The sequence below is a fragment of the Erythrolamprus reginae genome, chromosome 1 (assembly GCF_031021105.1).
Source record: "Erythrolamprus reginae isolate rEryReg1 chromosome 1, rEryReg1.hap1, whole genome shotgun sequence".
In the NCBI taxonomy this organism is placed as follows: Eukaryota; Metazoa; Chordata; class Lepidosauria; order Squamata; family Dipsadidae; genus Erythrolamprus; species Erythrolamprus reginae.
In genome coordinates this window covers 743,793-761,857 of record NC_091950.1, presented here as the reverse complement: position 1 = coordinate 761,857, position 18,065 = coordinate 743,793, and the positions used below count along the sequence as shown (strand labels likewise).

The following is an 18,065-nucleotide window of genomic DNA, read 5'->3' as shown; positions in this document are numbered from 1 at the left end:
AACCTGCTCCCTTCTTAACCAGGGGGGAGTTGGGGAGCCCTTGCAGAGTAGTGCCGAGGATTTTAACACGTTTTTCGCTGATAAAATCACACGTAAAAATAAACATTTTTATTTTTACGAAAAAGGACACTGCAGCTGCACTGCAAGCAAAGGACGGTCCTTTCACGTAAAAATAAACATGAATAAACATGGAATCTAGGAAGTGATCACCTTGGTGTCCTTAGCAACCTGCCGGTATACGTGATGTCAAAGCTCCGCCCCCGGAATCTCTTCGTGGGAGGGATTCCCCAGCTCCTTCAAAGAGAGGTCTTCAGTAAAAATAAACATTGTTATTTTTATGAAAAAGGACGCCACAGTGCCTTTGCTTGCAGCATCGCTGCAGCGTCCCTTTTTGGTAGAAATAAGAATAAATAAAAATTTAAAATCTGTAAAATTAAAAAAAACCATGGGATTCCTTTGGAGCTTTGATGCCATGCACTGTTCGGAGTTCGAGTTCGGGTTCGGTTCGGATTTGGCCGAATTTTGCGTAAAGTTCATCTGAACTTGCCGAACCCGAATACCGTTGGGTTTGCCCATCGCTACTCAACAGTAGCAACTATGAGAGGGATCTTGCAGTCCTAGTGAATAACCATGTGCAGCAACTGCCCAAAAACTCCAACACAGTTCTAGGCTGCATCAACAGAGGGAGAGAATCAAGATCACATGAAGTGTTAATACCACTTTACAAGGCCACACGTGGAATACGGCATTCAGTTTTGGTCGCCACGATGCAAAAAGGATGTTGAGACTCTAGAAAAAGTGCAGAGAAGAGCCACAAAGATAATAAAGGGACTAGAGACTAAAACCTATGAAGAATGGTTGCAGCAACTGGGCATGGCTAGTTTAATGAAAAGAAGGACCAGGGGAGATATGATAGCAATGTTCCAATATCTCAGGGGTTGCGCCAAAGAAGACGCAGTCAAACTATTTTCCAAAGCACCTGAGGGTAGAACAAGAAGCAATGGGTGGAAACTAAACAAGGAGAACGCCAGAAGAGACGTCTAGAGAAGTGATGGAGGAAGAGTAAGTCTGAATCCGACCAAACACTTGTAAGAGCTTTTATTAAGACTTACAAAGTGGCGCTCAGGGTGGCAAGATGCATGTATCATGCCGCCTTGATTGCATCAGCGGAATCCCGCCCGGCCACTCTGTTTAGGGTGACCCGCTCCCTTCTTAACCAGGGGGGAGTTGGGGAGCCCTTGCAGAGTAGTGCCGAGGATTTTAACACGTTTTTCACTGATAAAATCGCTCGGATCCGGGCGGACCTCGACTCCAATTGGAAAACAGAGTCGACTGACAATGACTCAGTCGAGGTGACTGGGGCACGTACTTGTCCACCTGTCTGGGAAGAGTTTGATCTGGTGACACCTGATGAAGTGGACAAGGCCATTGGAGCTGTGAGTTCTGCCACCTGCTTACTGGATCCGTGTCTTTCCTGGCTGGTTTCGGCCAGTCGGGAGGTGACACGGAGCTGGGTCCAGGAGATTGTCAATGCCTCCTTGGAGAGGGGGTCCTTTCCAGCTCCTTATAAGGAGGCACTTGTGCGCCCCCTCCTCAAGAAGCCTTCCCTGGACCCAGCCGTACTTAATAACTATCATCCAGTCTCCAACCTTCCCTTTATGGGGAAGGTTTTTGAGAAGGTGGTGGCGTTCTAGCTCCAGCGGTCCTTGGAAGAAGCCGATTATCTAGGTCCCCAGCAGTCGGGTTTCAGGCCCAGCTACAGCATGGAAACTGCTTTGGTTGTGTTGATGGATGATCTATGGCGGGCCCGGGACAGGGGCTTGTCCTCTGTCCTGGTGCTTCTTGACATCTCAGCGGCTTTCGAATCCATCGACCATGACATCCTTCTGCGCCGACTGGAGGGGTTGGGAGTGGGAGGCACTGTTCTCCAGTGGTTCTCTTCCTACCTCTCCGGTCGGTCACAGTGGGTGTTAGTGGGAGGTCAGAGGTCAACCTCGAGGTTACTCCCTTGTGGGGTGCCTCAGGGGTCGGTCCTCTCCCCCCTGCTGTTCAATATCTACATGAAACCGCTGGGTGAGATCATCCAGGGGCATGGGATGAGGTATCATCAGTATGCAGATGATACCCAGTCATACATCTCCACCCCAGGACTGGGACTCACTGCTCACAGTCACTCATGCCCTCATCACCTCGAGGTTCGACTATTGTAATGCTCTCTACATGGGGCTACCTTTGAAAAGTGTTTGGAAACTTCAGATCGTGCAGAATGCAGCTGCGAGAGCAATCATGGGCTTCCCAAGTGTTGGTTATGACCTATAAAGCCCTTCATGGCATCGGACCAGAATATCTCCGGGACCGCCTTCTGCCGCACGAATCCCAGCGACCGGTTAGGTCCCACAGAGTTGGCCTTCTCCGGGTCTTGTTGACTAAGCAATGTCATTTGGCGGGACCCAGGGGAAAAGCCTTCTCTGTGGCAGCCCCGACCCTCTGGAACCAGCTCCCCCCAGATATCAGAGTTGCCCCCACCCTCCTTGCCTTTCGCAAGCTCCTTAAAACCCACCTCTGTCATCAGGCATGGGGGAATTGAAATTTCCCTTCCCCCTAGGCTTATAGAATTTATACATGGTGTGCTTGTATGTATGAGTGGTTCTTTAAATTGGGGATTTTTAGATCGTTTTAATATTAGATTTGTTCACATTGTCTTTTATATTGTTGTTAGCTGCCCCGAGTCTTTGGAGAGGGGCGGCATACAAATCTAATAAATATAAATACAAATACAAGAGGAACATTCAAAAAGGAGACAGAAGGAATAATACTAGCACCACAAGAATAGGCCATTAGAACAAATGCTGTCAAAGCCAGAATTGAAAAATCAACAGACGATCCAAAGTGCAGACTCTGTAAAGAAACAGATGAAACAATCGATTACATACTCAGCTGCTGCAAAAAGATTGCACAGACTGACTACAAGCATAGACATGATGCTGTGGCACAGATGATCCACTAGAACTTGTGCCGGAACTGCCATTTACCAGTGGCAAAGAACTGGTGGGATCATAAGCCCGAAAAAGTGGTCGAAAATGAGCAAGCAAAACCACTGTGGGACTTCCGACTTCAGACTGACCGAATTCTGAAGCATAACACACCAGACATTGTGATCGTGGAGAAAAAGAAAGTATGGATCATCGGCATCGCAATCCCAGGATACAGCAGAATTGAGGAGAAGCATCTAGAGAAATGAGTGAAATACGAAGATCTAAAAATCGAGCTGCAACGACTCTGGCATAAGCCCGTGAAAGTGGTCCCAGTGGTACTTGGCATGCTGGGCGCAGGGCCAAAGGATCTCAGCGGACATTTGAAGACCATCGGAACTGACAAAATCTACATCTGTCAATTGCAAAAGGCCACTTTACTGGGATCGGCAAACATAATTCGCCACTACATCACGCAGTCTTAGGTGCTTGGGAAGCACCCGACTGGTGATGAAATACGAAATCCAACATAGTGATCTCGTTTGCTGTGTTGTATTGACATAATAATAATAATAATTTATAATCTAAAAAACCATTAAAAATAGTCATTCCCATTCGGTCAATTTACTCTCAACACATTCATTGGCCAGGGGGCCTGAGTCTTAGGACTCTTGCAGAAGGCGAGGAGGGTGGGGGTAGTGTGAATCTCCAGGGGGAGCTGATTCCAGAGGTCTGGGGCCCCCACAGAGAAGGCTCTTCCCCTAGGCCCTGCCAAGCGACATGGACCTGGAGAAGGCCGACTCTGTGGGACCTAATCGGTCGCTGGGACTCCTACGGCAGAAGGCGGTCCCCTAAGTAATTGGTTGCCTCCAGAGAAAGCACCAAAACCGAATGCTCACAGACCAACATCTGGCGCCAAGCTCAAAGCCCCCAATCTGACTTTAAAGGGAAACAGGCTCAAATGGCGGGAAACAGGAGGCCAAAGAACACCCAAGTAAAAACGAGGCATCCAAGCTGTGGCCTTCATTGGGGCCATTCCGTCCGTCTCCACTTCAGCCCAGCAGGGAAGAAGCCATGATTGACAGAGCGTGTAAGCGAAGTCACTTCACGGAAAGCCCAAGGGGGGGGAGGATGGAAGGAAGATGAAAGATCTCGTAAATGGGGGGGGGCAGAAGATTGAATGACGGGATTGTTGTTCCCCCAAAGAAAGGGCTTCTCACTCCCCAAATGCTGCTTCTTTCCTGGCCGGACATCTCGGCTGCGAGAGAGAAAAGGGGTTTTATGGTGGGGAGCAAAGGCCAAAGGGAAGCTGTGGTCAGGATGAGCCAAGCCTGGGCTTTCCTCGGGCAGCTGGGCAATGCCAGGGAAAGGACGCTGGGCGTGGGGGCAACCCAGGAGGAAAGAGGAGACTCTCCACCAAGGGCCTCCGGGTGACAGCATGGATGAAGCCCTGTCATTTTCTTTCTTTCCTTTTCCAAGGATTTTTTATTGTATTTGAGCATCATGTCATTTTTACACAGATCTACACCCAAATCTGTTACATTGTTATTTACATAATTTTTTAAGAAAAAAAACATTTATTAATTTTCTACGTATAAAAACAATTTAAAGAAAGAGAACATACAAAGAAAAGAAAAGAAAAATGAAAGAAAATGGACAGACAAATCAGCTTATAAACTTAAACAACATATAGAACATTCAGTTTCAGTGGTGTTCGATATATGTATATAGATTAGATTAGATTAGATTTATTGGATTTATATGCCGCCCCTCTCCGAAAACTCGGGGCGGCTCACAACAAAATAAAAACAATACATAATGACAAATCCAATACCCACCAATCCAATTACAATTTTAAGCTAAAATTCGTAAAAAAACAACCCCAGAGTATTAAAAAACAGAAAAACCAAAACACGCATACAATCAATCTAACACCAAAACAACATGGGCAAGGGGGAGATGTTTCAGTTCCCCCATGCCTAATGGCAGAGATGGGTTTTAAGGAGTTTGCGAAAGGCAAGGAGGGTGGGAGCAATCCTAATCTCAGGGGGGTGCTGGTTCCAGAGGGTCGGAGCCGCCACAGAGAAGGCTCTTCCCCTGGGTCCCACCAGACGACATTGTTTAGTCGACGGGACCCGGAGAAGGCCAACTCTGTGGGACCGAACCGGTCACTGGGATTCGTGCGGCAGAAGGCGGTCCCGAAGGTATTCTGGTCTGGTGCCATGAAGGGCTTTATAGGTCATAACCAACAGTTTGAATTGTGATAGTTGTTGAATATAGATAGTTGTTTGCTTATCACCAATTAATATTTTCTTTAAGTACATACATATATTTATTTGTTATATAGAAGACACAATTTGTCAACCATATTGTTGACTATCACTATCAAGCGACCTAATATTAAGAATTTGTATCTAGTGTGTGAAATTGTGTGTTTGTTTTCCTTAGTTCGCCATATTATCTTGTATTCAGGCTCAACAGGATCAAACTCAATCCTGATAAGACAGAGTGGCTGTGGGTTTCGCCTCCCAAGGATAATTCCATCTGTCCGTCCATCACCCGGTGGGAGGGGGAATTATTGACCGCAGCTTGGGTGTCCTCCTTGATCCACAGCTAACATTAGAGGACCATCTTTCAGCTGTGGCGAGGAGGGCATTTGCACAGGTTTGCCTGTTGTACCAGTTGTGACCCTATTTGGGCAGGGAGTCACTACTCACAGTCACTCATGCCCTCATCACCTTGAGGTTTGACTACTGCAACACTCTCTCCATGGGGCTACCTCTGAAGAGTGTTGGAAACTTCAGATAGAAACATAGAAACAGAAGACTGACGGCAGAAAAAGACCTCATGGTCCATCTAGTCTGCCCTTATACTATTTCCTGTGTTTTATCTTAGGATGTATCTATGTTTATCCCAGGCATGTTTAAATTCAGTTACTGTGGATTTACCAACCACGTCTGCTGGAAGTTTGTTCCAAGGATCTACTACTCTTTCAGTAAAATAATATTTTCTCATGTTGCTCTTGATCTTTCCCCCAACTAACTTCAAATTGTGTCCCCTTGTTCTTGTGTTCACTTTCCTATTAAAAACACTTCCCTCCTGAACCTTATTTAACCCTTTAACATATTTAAATGTTTCGATCATGTCCCCCCTTTTCCTTCTGTCCTCCAGACTATACAGGCTGCTGTGAAGTGGGCTGTGTTGGAGAGGCTTCCAGGGGGGCATGATGGACAGGGATGCAGGCGTCTCTCCACAACTTCAAGAGACGCTGAGAACACCGAAATTCCCCAACAAGCAGCAGGTGAGAGCTGCTGTGAAGTGGGCTGCACTGGAGAGGCTTCCAGGGGGGCGTGCTGGATGGGGACGGACGCTGATCTGCACGAACCTAGGACACCGGGATGCCAAATGGTGAGGGGTACCTGGTGTCGGAGGGACCATTAATCGAGCCAATGACTTTTGCTGCCATAAAAAAGGGGAGGATGAAGAGTTACTGGGATCATGTGAGGACTATCTAGGGGCGACTTGCAGCTGTACAGTCTGTGTGGGGATACGAAGGGCAGGCGGGACTGAAGGTTGCTGCGTGAATTGGAGTTCCCACAGAGAAAGAAGAACAGGAGACAATTCCAACCGAGGTAAAGAGACAGAACCTTTAAAGTGCTGGTCTGTGGATATGTCCAGCACTGAGAAGATGACAACAATGACAGCGGCAAAGAGACAGACTTGGTCAACGATAACAGTCATTACCAAAAAGCCTGGGAGGACAGAGCTTATACCCAGGATTCAGACTTTGTCCTATTTTACATCCTTTGAACTCACTTTTTAGATCAGATGTTATCTATATGAACTTGGCTGAATTGATTAATTAATTGACCAGTTGGAATATTTTTTTTACCTGTATTTTTATAATTATGTATATTTTAATACTAGTTTCATATTAATTAATTAATTTTTAATTAAATTATTGTGGGGATTTTAAGGATGGATGAATGGCAATTGTGGAATGGTGGGAATGATATATATGAATGGAATGAGGAGGGTCAAGGTTGGAAGATTGTGGTGGGAGGGCTGCTATGTATGAAATTAATGAGTGGGGTGGATGGGATGATAGGTATATGAACAATGTGAATAGTGTGAATGCCGAACTTAGCCTACCTGGCAATGCAAGGACAAGAGGGAGGGGGGCACCTATCTCTGGGGGGGCGAAGGGCCGCAATATTCCGGTTTTCCTAGGGAGAGGTAGATATGGTGGTAGTCACGGGGCTAGCCATTCTGGAGGAAGAAGGGATTGCTGCTTAAAAGCAATCTCCTGTTCCAGTCCCGTGAGCTCATCCCAGGGTACTGGTGACGAGTGTAATCCAGGCCCTGGGTTCAAGCTGCTGCTGCTCAATGCCAGATCGGTAGTAAATAAAGCTCTCCTCATCCGGGATTTAATCCTGGACGAGGAGGCTGATGTGGCATGTGTGACTGAAACCTGGCTGGGCCCCAAGGGAGGAGTTCCTCTTTCAGAATTATGCCCAGCCTCGACCCCAGGGAAGGGGGGAAGGAGTGGCTATTATAGCCAGGGAGAACCTTCGCCTGCGTAGACTTGTTGCCCCTGAGATTGCGGGTTGTGAGTCACTCCTTGTGAAGTTGGATTCAGGGGTTCAGATGGGCTTGTTACTCTCGAACCTGCCTCCCAGCTGCATGTCTACAGCCCTACCTGTGCTGCTCGAGGAGGTGGCCGGGTTGGCGGTGGAGTTCCCCGGACTTATTGTCCTGGGGGACTTCAATCTGCCATCACTCGGCGGTTCCTCTGGACTGGCACAGGAGTTCATGGCCACCATGACAGCCATGGACCTGACCCAAGTAGTTCAGGGTCCGACTCACGAGGGTGGACACACACATGATATGATATTCCTCTCGGGGAAACTGAATGATGGTCTGAGACTAAGGGGCTTAGAAGCATTGCCTTTGTCATGGTTAGACCATTTTCTACTGCGGCTTGATTTCCTGGCTCCAGTCCTTCCCCACAGGGAGGCTTAGGTTGTTCCGCCCCAGACGCCTGATGGATCCAGAAGGTTTTCAGAAGGCGCTTGGGGTTATTCCAGATACACTCGTCTGCAGCTCGGCGGAGTCTCTAGCTGAGGCCTGAAACAAGGCTGCAGCAGAGGCTCAGGACCGAATTGCACCTTTGGGACCTCTCTGTGGCACGAGACCCCGTAGAGCTCCATGGTTCAACGAGGAGCTCCGGGAGTTGAAACGCCAGAAGAGACGTCTAGAGAAGCGATGGAGGAAGAGTAAATCTGAATCCAACCGAACACTTGTAAGAGCTTTTATTAAGACCAACAAAGTGGCGCTCAAGGCGGCAAGATGCGCGTACCATGCCGCCTTGATTGCATCAGTGGAATCTCGCCCAGCCGCTCTGTTTAGGGTGACCCGCTCCCTTCTAAATCAGGGGGGAATTTAACTCGTTTTTCGCTGATAAAATCGCTCGGATCCGGGCTGATCTCGACTCCAATTGCACAGCAGTATCGGCTGACAATGAGTCAGTCGAGGTGACTGGAGCTAAATGTCTTTGTCCATCAGTCTGGGAGGAGTTTGAATTGGTGACACCTGATGAAGTGGACAAGGCCATTGGAGCTGTGAGGTCCGCCACCTGTTTACTGGATCCGTGTCCCTCTTGGTTGGTTTCGGCCAGCCGAGGGGTGACACGGAGCTGGGCCCAGGAGATTGTCAATGCCTCCTTGGGGAGGGGGTCCCTTCCAGCCCTTTATAAGGAGGCACTTGTGCGCCCCCTCCTCAAGAAGTCTTCCCTGGACCCAGCCGTGTTTAATAACTACCGTCCAGTCTCCAACCTTCCCTTTATGAGGAAGGTTGTTGAGAAGGTGGTGGCACTCCAACTCCAGCGGTCCTTGGAAGAAGCTGATTATCTAGGTCCTCAGCAGTCTGGATTCAGTCCCAGCTACAGCATGGAAACTGCTTTGGTCGCGTTGATAGATGATCTCTGGCGGGCCCAGGACAGGGGCTTGTCCTCTGTCCTGGTGCTTCTCGACCTTTCAGCGGCTTTCGATACCATTGACCATGGAATCCTTCTGTGCCAGCTGGAGGGATTAGGAGTGGGAGGCACTGTTCTGCAGTGGTTCTCCTCCTACTTCTCCGGTCAGTCACAGTCGGTGTTAGTGGGGGGTCACAGGTCGACTTCAAGGTTACTCCTTTGTAGGGTACCTCAGGGGCTGGTCCTCTCACCCCTGCTATTCAATATCTACATGAAATTGCTGAGCGAGATCATCCAGAGGCATGGGGTGAGGTATCATCAGGATGCAGATGATACCCAGTTGTACATCTCCACCCCATGTCCAGTCAAGGAAGCAGTGGAAGTGATGTGCCAGTGCTTGGAGGCTGTTGCGGTCTGGATGGGTGTCAACAGACTCAAACTCAACCCGGTTAAGACAGAGTGGCTGTTCTGCCTCCCAACGACAATTCCATCTGTCCATCCATAACCCTGAGGGGGGGAATTATTGACTCTCTCAGAGAGGGTCCGCAACTTGGGCATCCTCCTCGATCCACAACTCACATTAGACGTTTTCCCAGGTTCTCCTGGTGCACCAGTTGTGGCCCTATCTTGACCGGGACTCACTGCTCACAGTCACTAATGCCCTCATCACCTCGAGATTCGACTACTGTAATGCTCTCTACATGGGGCTACCTTTGAAAAGTGTTCGGAAACTTCAGATCATGCAGAATGCAGCTGCGAGAGCAATCATGGGCTTCCCTAGGTATGCCCATGTTATACCAAGACTCCGCAGTCTGCATTGGTTGCCGATCAATTTCTGGTCACAATTCAAAGTGTTGGTTATGACCTATAAAGCCCTTCATGGCATTGGACCAGAATATCTTCGGGACCGCCTTCTGCCGCACGAATCACAGCGACCCATTAGGTCCCACAGAGTTGGCCTTCTCTGGGTCCCGTCCCAGGGGAAGAGCCTTCTCTGTGGCAGCCCCAACTCTCTGGAACCAGCTCCCCCTGGAGATTAGAACTGCCCCCACCCTCCTTGCCTTCCGTAAACTCCTTAAAACCCACCTCTGCCGTCAGGCATTGGGGAATTGAGGCATCTCCCCCGGGCCTATACAATTTATGTAAGGCATGTTTGTGTGTATGTCTGCTTTAATAATAGGTTTTTAAAATGTTTTTTGAATTATTAGATTTGTTATGAATTGTTTTATTGTATGTTGTGAGCTGCCCCGAGTCTACGGAGAGGGGCGGCATACAAATCTAAATAATAATAATAATAATAATAATAATAATAATAATAATAATAATAATAATTGTGGCCACCAAAACCAAATGCAGTATTCCAAATGAGGACTTATGAATGCCTTATAAAGTAGTCTTAACAGTCAGGTTTTGAGCAGTTTACTTTGAGTTTGTATCTGTTGCGTGATTGTGCATTGTTGGGGTTGAAGCTGAAGTAGTCGTTAACAGGAAGGACATTGTAGCAGATAATTTTACGGGCTATGCTTAGGTCGTATTTAAGGCAATGTAGTTCTAAGCTTTCTAAGCCTAGGATTTCAAGTTCTGTGGCAAGTAGAGGAGTGGAGGACTCTTCTTGTAAAGTACCTGTGAACACTTTCTAATGTACCCGGCTATCTCGATGCTCCCCTCTCATCCTCACAGCTCAACGAACCTTGCTTTTGGGTTGACAACAATGGTTTTCCTTTGGGTATGGGTAGTTTAGAGAAGAGAAGGACTAGGAGAGACATGTTAGAAAAGTTCCACTATCTAAGGGGCTGCCACAAAAATGAACTCTGGCATCCACCCCAGAGTTCTTAAAGAACTCAGATCTGTCATTGCTACCCCCCTGACTGATTTGTTTAACCAATCCTTGTTAACAGTAGATGTTCCTGAGGATTGGAGAATGGCCAGTGTTGTGCCAATCCACAAGAAGGGCAGTAGAGAAGAAGCTGGTAACTACAGGCCAGTTAGCTTGACATCAGTTGTAGTTAAAATGATGGAGACTGTACTCAAACAGAGGATAAATCAGCACCTAAAAAACAATAACTTATTGGACTCAAATCAGCATGGCTTTACTGAAGGCAAATCATGTCAGACTAATCTCATTGATTTCTTTGACTATGTCACAAAGGTGTTGGATGAAGGTGGTGCCATGGATATTGCCTACCTGGACTTCAGCAAAGCCTTTGACATGGTTCCACATAAAGAGCTGATAGATAAATTAGTGAAGATTGGACTTAATCCCTGGATAGTTCAATGGATTTGCAGCTGGCTGAAGCGTAGACATCAAAGAGTTATTGTTAATGGCGAGTATTCTGAGCAGAGTCAGGTTACAAGCGGTGTGCCACAAGGGTCTGTTCTGGGTCCTATTCTTTTTAATATGTTTGTGAGTGACATAGGGGAAGGTTGGGTAGGGAAGGTTTGCCTATTTGCCGATGACTCTAAAGTGTGCAATAGGGTTGATATTCCTGGAGGCATCTGTAATATGGTAAATGATTTAGCTTTATTAGATAAATGGTCAAAGCAATGGAAACTGCAGTTTAATGTTTCCAAATGTAAAATAATGCACTTGGGGAAAAGGAATCCTCAATCTGAGTATTGTATTGGCAGTTCTGTGTTAGCAAATACTTCAAAAGAAAAGGATTTAGGGGTACTGATTTCTGACAGTCTCAAAATGGGTGAACAGTGCAGTCAGGCGGTAGGGAAAGCAAGTAGGATGCTTGGCTGCATAGCTAGAGGTATAACAAGCAGGAAGAGGGTGATTATGATCCCGCTATATAGAATGCTGGTGAGACCACATTTGGAATACTGTGTTCAGTTCTGGAGACCTCACCTACAAAACGATATTGACAAAATTGAACGGGTCCAAAGATGGGCTACAAGAATGGTGGAAGGTCTTAAGCATAAAACGTACCAGGAAAGACTTAATGAACTCAATCTGTATAGTCTGGAGGACAGAAGGAAAAGGGGGGACATGATCGAAACATTTAAATATATTAAAGGGTTAAATAAGGTCCAGGAGGGAAGTGTTTTTAATAGGAAAGTGAACACAAGAACAAGGGGACACAATCTGAAGTTAGTTGGGGGTAAGATCAAAAGCAACATGAGAAAATATTATTTTACTGAAAGAGTAGTAGATCCTTGGAACAAACTTCCAGCAGACGTGGTAGATAAATCCACAGTAACTGAATTTAAACATGCCTGGAATAAACATATATCCATATATCCATCCTAAGATAAACATATATCCCATATATCCATCCTAAGATAAAATACAGAAAATAGTATAAGGGCAGACAAGATGGACCATGAGGTCTTTTTCTGCCGTCAGACTTCTATGTTTCTATGTTTCTATGAAGTGGTCAATTTATTGTCCAAAGCACTTGAAGGCAAGACAAGAAGCCACAGATGGAAACTAACCAAGGAAAGACCCAACCTAGGACTGTGGAGAAATTTCCAAACATCAAAAACATTTAACTAGTGAAATGGTTTCCTTTCAGAAGTTGTGAACTTGAACTAAATGTGAGCAGTCTGACTAGTGAATCCAACAAAAGCAGGCACCCTGAGGAACTTTGTACTCCAGAAATCAAAAACTTTATTGGATAAACTATTTCGGTACTGAAGAATCAAAACCAGCTCTGATATTTCCCATGCTGGACTTTCATGGTTAAACAATAGCTTCTCTTTCTCCCCAACCCTGGCTGTTCACAATGTCCAATTAAGAATCATCCCTTTCTTCTGAGTAGAGCTCACTTCCTGGTTGGACACTTAGAGCAATGGCCTTGGTGGGTTCTTGGTTCTTACAGTCTGTCCCATTCTACATATTCCTTAAAGATAAATATAATATTTTCTCTGCATCATTTAGAGATTCTTGTTTCTTATCATATTTTCTCTACAATTAAGATGGGGCCTCAGTATGATAATATAGCATTTTGGGAAAAAGATGCAAGCCAAGAGACCAGCCCCAGAGGCCAAGATGGAGAAGATCTCCACAGCCACCATGGACTTCCCTTTGGTGCTCAGGTAGGTAGGGAGGAAGCTGATCCAAACACTGCAAAAGACCAGCATACTGAAAGTAATGAATTTGGCTTCGTTAAAGCTGTCAGGCAATTTCCTAGCCAGAAAGGCCACTGTGAAACTGACAAGGGCCAAAAAACCCAGGTAGGAGAGGACAGAATAAAACATCAAAGCTGAGCCTTCATTACATTCCAAGATGGCTTCTCCTACCAAGGAGTGGAAGTCCATGTTGGGAAATGGGGGAGAGGTTATTAGCCAGATGGAACAAAGAACAGCTTGGACTAGAGGAGAGGCTATGACAATGGAATTAGTCAGTGGTTTTCCTAAGAGTTTCTTTGCCCTGTTCCCTGGCTTGGTGGCTATGAAGGCCAGAACTACCATGACAGTTTTTGCCAAGATAGAGGAAACTGCAAGGGCAAAGAAAATGGCAAAGGCAGTTTGTCGGAAGAGGCAGGTGAGTTTCCCTGGTCGACCAATGAAGAGGAAGGAGCAGAGGAAGCAGAGCAGGAGGGAGACCAGGAGGATGTAGGTGAGATCTCGGTTGTTGGCCTTGACGATCGGTGTCTCACGATGTTTATGGAAAATCACCAGGATCGAAGATGTGATCACACAGAGAGAAAGCGCTAGAGAAACTAAAGTGTATCCCAGGGTCTCTCGATAGGCAAGGAAGTGGATCTTCTTCACAATGCAGTGGTCCTTGTTCTTGTTGGGATATTGGTCTTCTGGACACGGGTCGCAGTGAGCTGCATCTGAAATCAAGATCAAATGATAGGTTCATCAAAAAGGACAAAAGAGCTTCCCAGCAGATCCCCACACCCACTAGCCTTCCAAGGTTGACGTCCAGCCTGGCCTGGCCTGTTGCTGGACAGCTGGCTCTTGGTGGAGATGCAGCTGCTGCTGCTCTGAATCTGAGAGAGGTCGTGGCCAGGCTAGCCGTTTGCCATGCTCTTTGGCCTCTTTTCAGGCTGAAAAACCTCTGGACACTTTGGAGAGAATGATCTCTGCCGAAAGCTCTCTATCTCTCTCCTGGCACAACGTGCTGAATGGATTCTTCCTTGCCCCTTTCCGATCCAACCTGAGCTTTAGCTGCCCAGAGGCTTCGTGAAGGGAACCACCCAAAGCTCAGAAGCTGCAAATATGATTTGGAAACTCAGATGCAAAAATTGGGAGATAGCAACTGATGATGTGTGTGGGGAGGGGGGAGACTTTGGAAGACTTGGTCCAGACGGTATGAAGCAGGGGAGAATCCACTCAGCAGGTTTCACCAGGGGACAGGGCGCTCAGCAGCAATCCCTCTCCCCAAGGTGTCTGGAAGCTTTTTGGCCTGAAAAGAGGGCAAAGACCATGGCAACTGGATAGCCCATGGGTCACCAATGCTGGGCTCTCAGTGCCACCACTGTCCCAGAGCAATAGAAGGTGGCCCTTGATTTAAAGACACCACAGCTGCCATTTTTGGAAGTGGGAAGCCACCAGAAGCCTACAAAGTCTGACCTTCTGTGGTCCCCAAGTAGACATGCAGGGACCCTGGAGCCCCTTCCAGAGCCTGTGTGCTCCTCACTCAAAGTGACCTGGCTCACCGGCGGTAAATAGCTGGCTATTCCTTCTCCTGCTTCTTCTGCTGCCAAAAACACCTTGGCAGGAGGTGTTTCCTGCTCTTGTGGGAAGGACAAAACTGGATTGCGAAAGGGGCTTCCCCCTTGCCCCCCAGCATTGCTCCAGCTCATCCCAGTCAGGCAGCAACCCTTGCTTTGATGCACAGGCAGGCCATCCTCCCAGGGTGGAGGATCTGGCTGTCTTTCCAAGCCCCCCTTCTTTCTCCCTGCATCTGGGTGACCCTAACGTTCTCCCTTCATTTGGGTGACCCACAGGAGCAGTGTCCCCAAGCTGTTTCCAAGGCAGAAGCAGTGTGTATTTTTAGCACTGAGGTCTGGCTGGGGTGGCAGTGGGGGCAGTCCCCGTTTTGAGAGGGGCAACAAATTCTGCAGCTCCTGCATCTCTTGATGAAAAGGGGAGGGAGGCGGTCTCTGCTTGGTGTGTCTGTTGGAGAGGAGGGTCAGCATTGAGATGGGGGGAGGGGTGCTACATGAGACCCTGAAGTTTTCTTGGGGAGAAGGGAAAGGAACAGATAGGAAAGGAAGGGGAGGGGAGGGGAAGGAGATATGAGAGGAGGGGAAGGGAGGGGAGGAGACAAGGGCAATGCAGCTGCAAAAGGTTTTTGAAAAGCCAAGGAAATTCCCTTCCAAGTAACAGGGAAAGAAAGAAAGATCCCAGCCCTCATCATTTTTATGACAATCTCTGCAGCTGCAGCTGAGCTTGGCTGTCTCCGTGGCTTCCAGCAGCAACAGGGCCACCCACCCAGGGGTTCCCTTTAGCACCAGTTGCCTGGTTGTACTGAAACACCACAAACCACGGCCTCCAATTCCTCACTGCCTCCAAACTCGGGGCAGGCAGGCTGTCCTCTCAGGAGGCATGGAAGGAAGGAAAAGGGGGGGGGGAGGAGATGGAGATGACCACTTTAGATATATAAACTGAAAGATACTGCTGCAAAAACTATGAATACTTTGAGGCATGCAAATGGTACCAAAACCTATTTTTAAAAAATCAATATTCTGATCTCCTGAATGATCTGCAGTTGATGTTTGCTCTACCTGTCTGATTAGAAATGGTCCCTTCTGGACAAGGGTCACAATGGTAGCAGCAGACCTGTTCTCCCTCTGGAACTCTTCTCCTCTCTCCTGCCTGGCACCTCTTCAGGCCACACCTGGCAAAGGGCACCTTCTGAAAGAGGGAAGAGGGAAAGGGTTGAGATGGCCCCAACAATGAAGATGCTTCCTTTATTTGTTCCCATTGTCCTGTTTCCCTCTCCAGAATGTCTTCCAATCTCCACCCCATGGTCTACCAGAAAAGATATATGGGAGATTGGAAATGATGCTTAATTGTCCAAAGGAAGGCTTGGGACATGGAGCTACAACTTTTCTAAGACAAAAAATGATGATGCTCCACCTGAATGGGAACGGTCCATGGAGATCACTGCTGCCTGTTCCAGTTCTGGGTTTGAAACCGATGGTTTCCCCAGTCCCACCCCTTCCTGCACCTATCAATCACCAAACGGGTTCCATGCAAAGCAGGTTTTCTACCAATGGCTGCCACATTTTCTGATTCAGTAGTCCTGCATTGAGTTAGAACGGAACTCTGTATACTTGTGGTGCGACCAGAACAATCAAGAACTGAACACACTCAAAACTGTAGGAGAAACCCTCCCATCCTACCACATCTCACAATACTAAACAACACAGTATCAACCGTAGAGACCTTCAAATTTGAAGGTTCTATCACATCTCAAGACCTAAAATGGTCACCTAACATCAAAACATCATCAAAAAAGCACAACAAAGAATGTTTTCTGCACCAACTCAGGAAGCTCAAAATGCCCAAAGAGCTGCTGATCCAGTTCTATAGCTGAATCATTGAGCCTTTCATCTGCATCACCAGAACTGTCCGGTTTGTTTCTGCAACCCACCAAGAGTGACACAGACGTCAGAGAAGAATCAGAACTGCAGAAAAGACATTTGCTCCCAACCTGCCTTCCATTGAGGACCTGTAGACTGCATGAGACAAAAAGAGGGCAGGGAAAATATTGACTGACCTCTCGCAACCTGGACAAAAACTGTTTCAATTCCCACCCTCAAAAGGTCGCTACAGAGCTCTGCACACCAAGACAACTAGACACAAGAACAGTTTTTTCCTGAATGCCATCACTCTGCTAAACAAATAATTCCCTCAATACTGTCAAACTATTTACTAAGGCTGCATTACTATAATACTAGTTTTTTCTCATCATTCCTATCCCCCATCTCCTCCCACTTATGACTGTATAGTTGTAACGTGTTAATTTTATCCTTAAGATGAAACTCTTCAGAAGATAGGCGCAAAATACACAAGGATCTTGACAAACGTGAATAATGGGCGCTAACTAACAAAATGAAATTCAATGGTGAAAAAAGTCAGGTTTTACATTTAGGCAAGAAAAACAAAATGCACAGGTACATTGCTCAAAAGTGATGATGGGCGAACCGAACTCGCCCAATTCGGGTCCATACCGAATTTTGCGGTGTTCGGTATGCCGAACGCGAACCCAAATTTTTTTGAAACTTCAGGCAAAGTTTGGGGTTGCATTCGGCATTCGGAGCTTTGACATCACCGGCAGGTTGCTAATCACACCAAGGTGATCACTTCCTGGATTCCATGTGATCACCTTGGTGTCCTTAGCAACCTGCCGGTATATGTGACGTCAAAGCTCCGCCCCCGGAATCTCTTTGTGGGAGGGATTCCCCAGATCCTTCAAAGGGAGCTCTTCATGTAAAAATAAACATTTTTAATTTTACGAAAAAGGACGCCACAGCGGCGCTGCAAGCAAAGGGCTGTCCTTTCATGTAAAAATAAACATGAATAAACATGGAATCCAGGAAGTGATCACCTTGGCGTCCTTAGCAACCTGCTGGTGACGTCAAAGCTCCGCCCCCGGAATCTCTTCGTGGGAGGGATTCCCCAGCTCCTTCAAAGGGAGGTCTTCACGTAAAAATAAACATTGTTATTTTTACGAAAAAGGACGCCACAGTGGCCTTTGCTTGCAGCATCGCTGCAGCGTCCCTTTTTGGTAGAAATAAGAATAAATAAAAATTAAAAATCTGTAAAATTAAAAAACGATGGCATTCCGGGGGCGAAGCTTTGACGTCATGCAGTGTTTGGAGTTCAAGTTCAGGTTCGGTTCAGGTTTGGCCGAATTTTGCATAAAGTTCATCCGAACTTGCCGAACTTGAACATCGTTGGGTTTGCCCATCACTACTCAACAGTAGCAACTATGAGAGGGATCTTGCAGTCCTATAGAACAACCATGTGCAGCAACTGCCCAAAAACCCCAACAGAGTTCTAGGCTGCATCAACAGAGCGAGAGAATCAAGATCACGTGAAGTGTTAATACCACTTTATAAGGCCTTGGTGAGGCCACACTTGGAATACGGCATTCAGTTTTGGTCGCCACGATGCAAAAAGGATGTTGAGACTCTAGTAAAAGTACAGAGAAG

At 47.0% G+C, this 18,065-nt stretch overlaps 1 protein-coding gene across 1 annotated transcript in view; it reads right to left on the bottom strand.

Moving 5' to 3' along the window:
* Nucleotides 1-12,825: 12,825 nt before the first annotated feature.
* The window catches only part of LOC139158146 (vomeronasal type-2 receptor 26-like), a 44,628-nt gene continuing 39,388 nt past the window's right edge, over nt 12,826-18,065 (bottom strand). The window contains exons 4-5 of the mRNA XM_070735565.1: nt 15,609-15,759; nt 12,826-13,706 (exon numbers count right to left, since the gene is read on the bottom strand). Of these exons, the coding sequence (XP_070591666.1) occupies nt 12,826-13,706; nt 15,609-15,759 (1,032 nt within the window). The remainder of the gene's footprint in view (nt 13,707-15,608; nt 15,760-18,065) is intronic.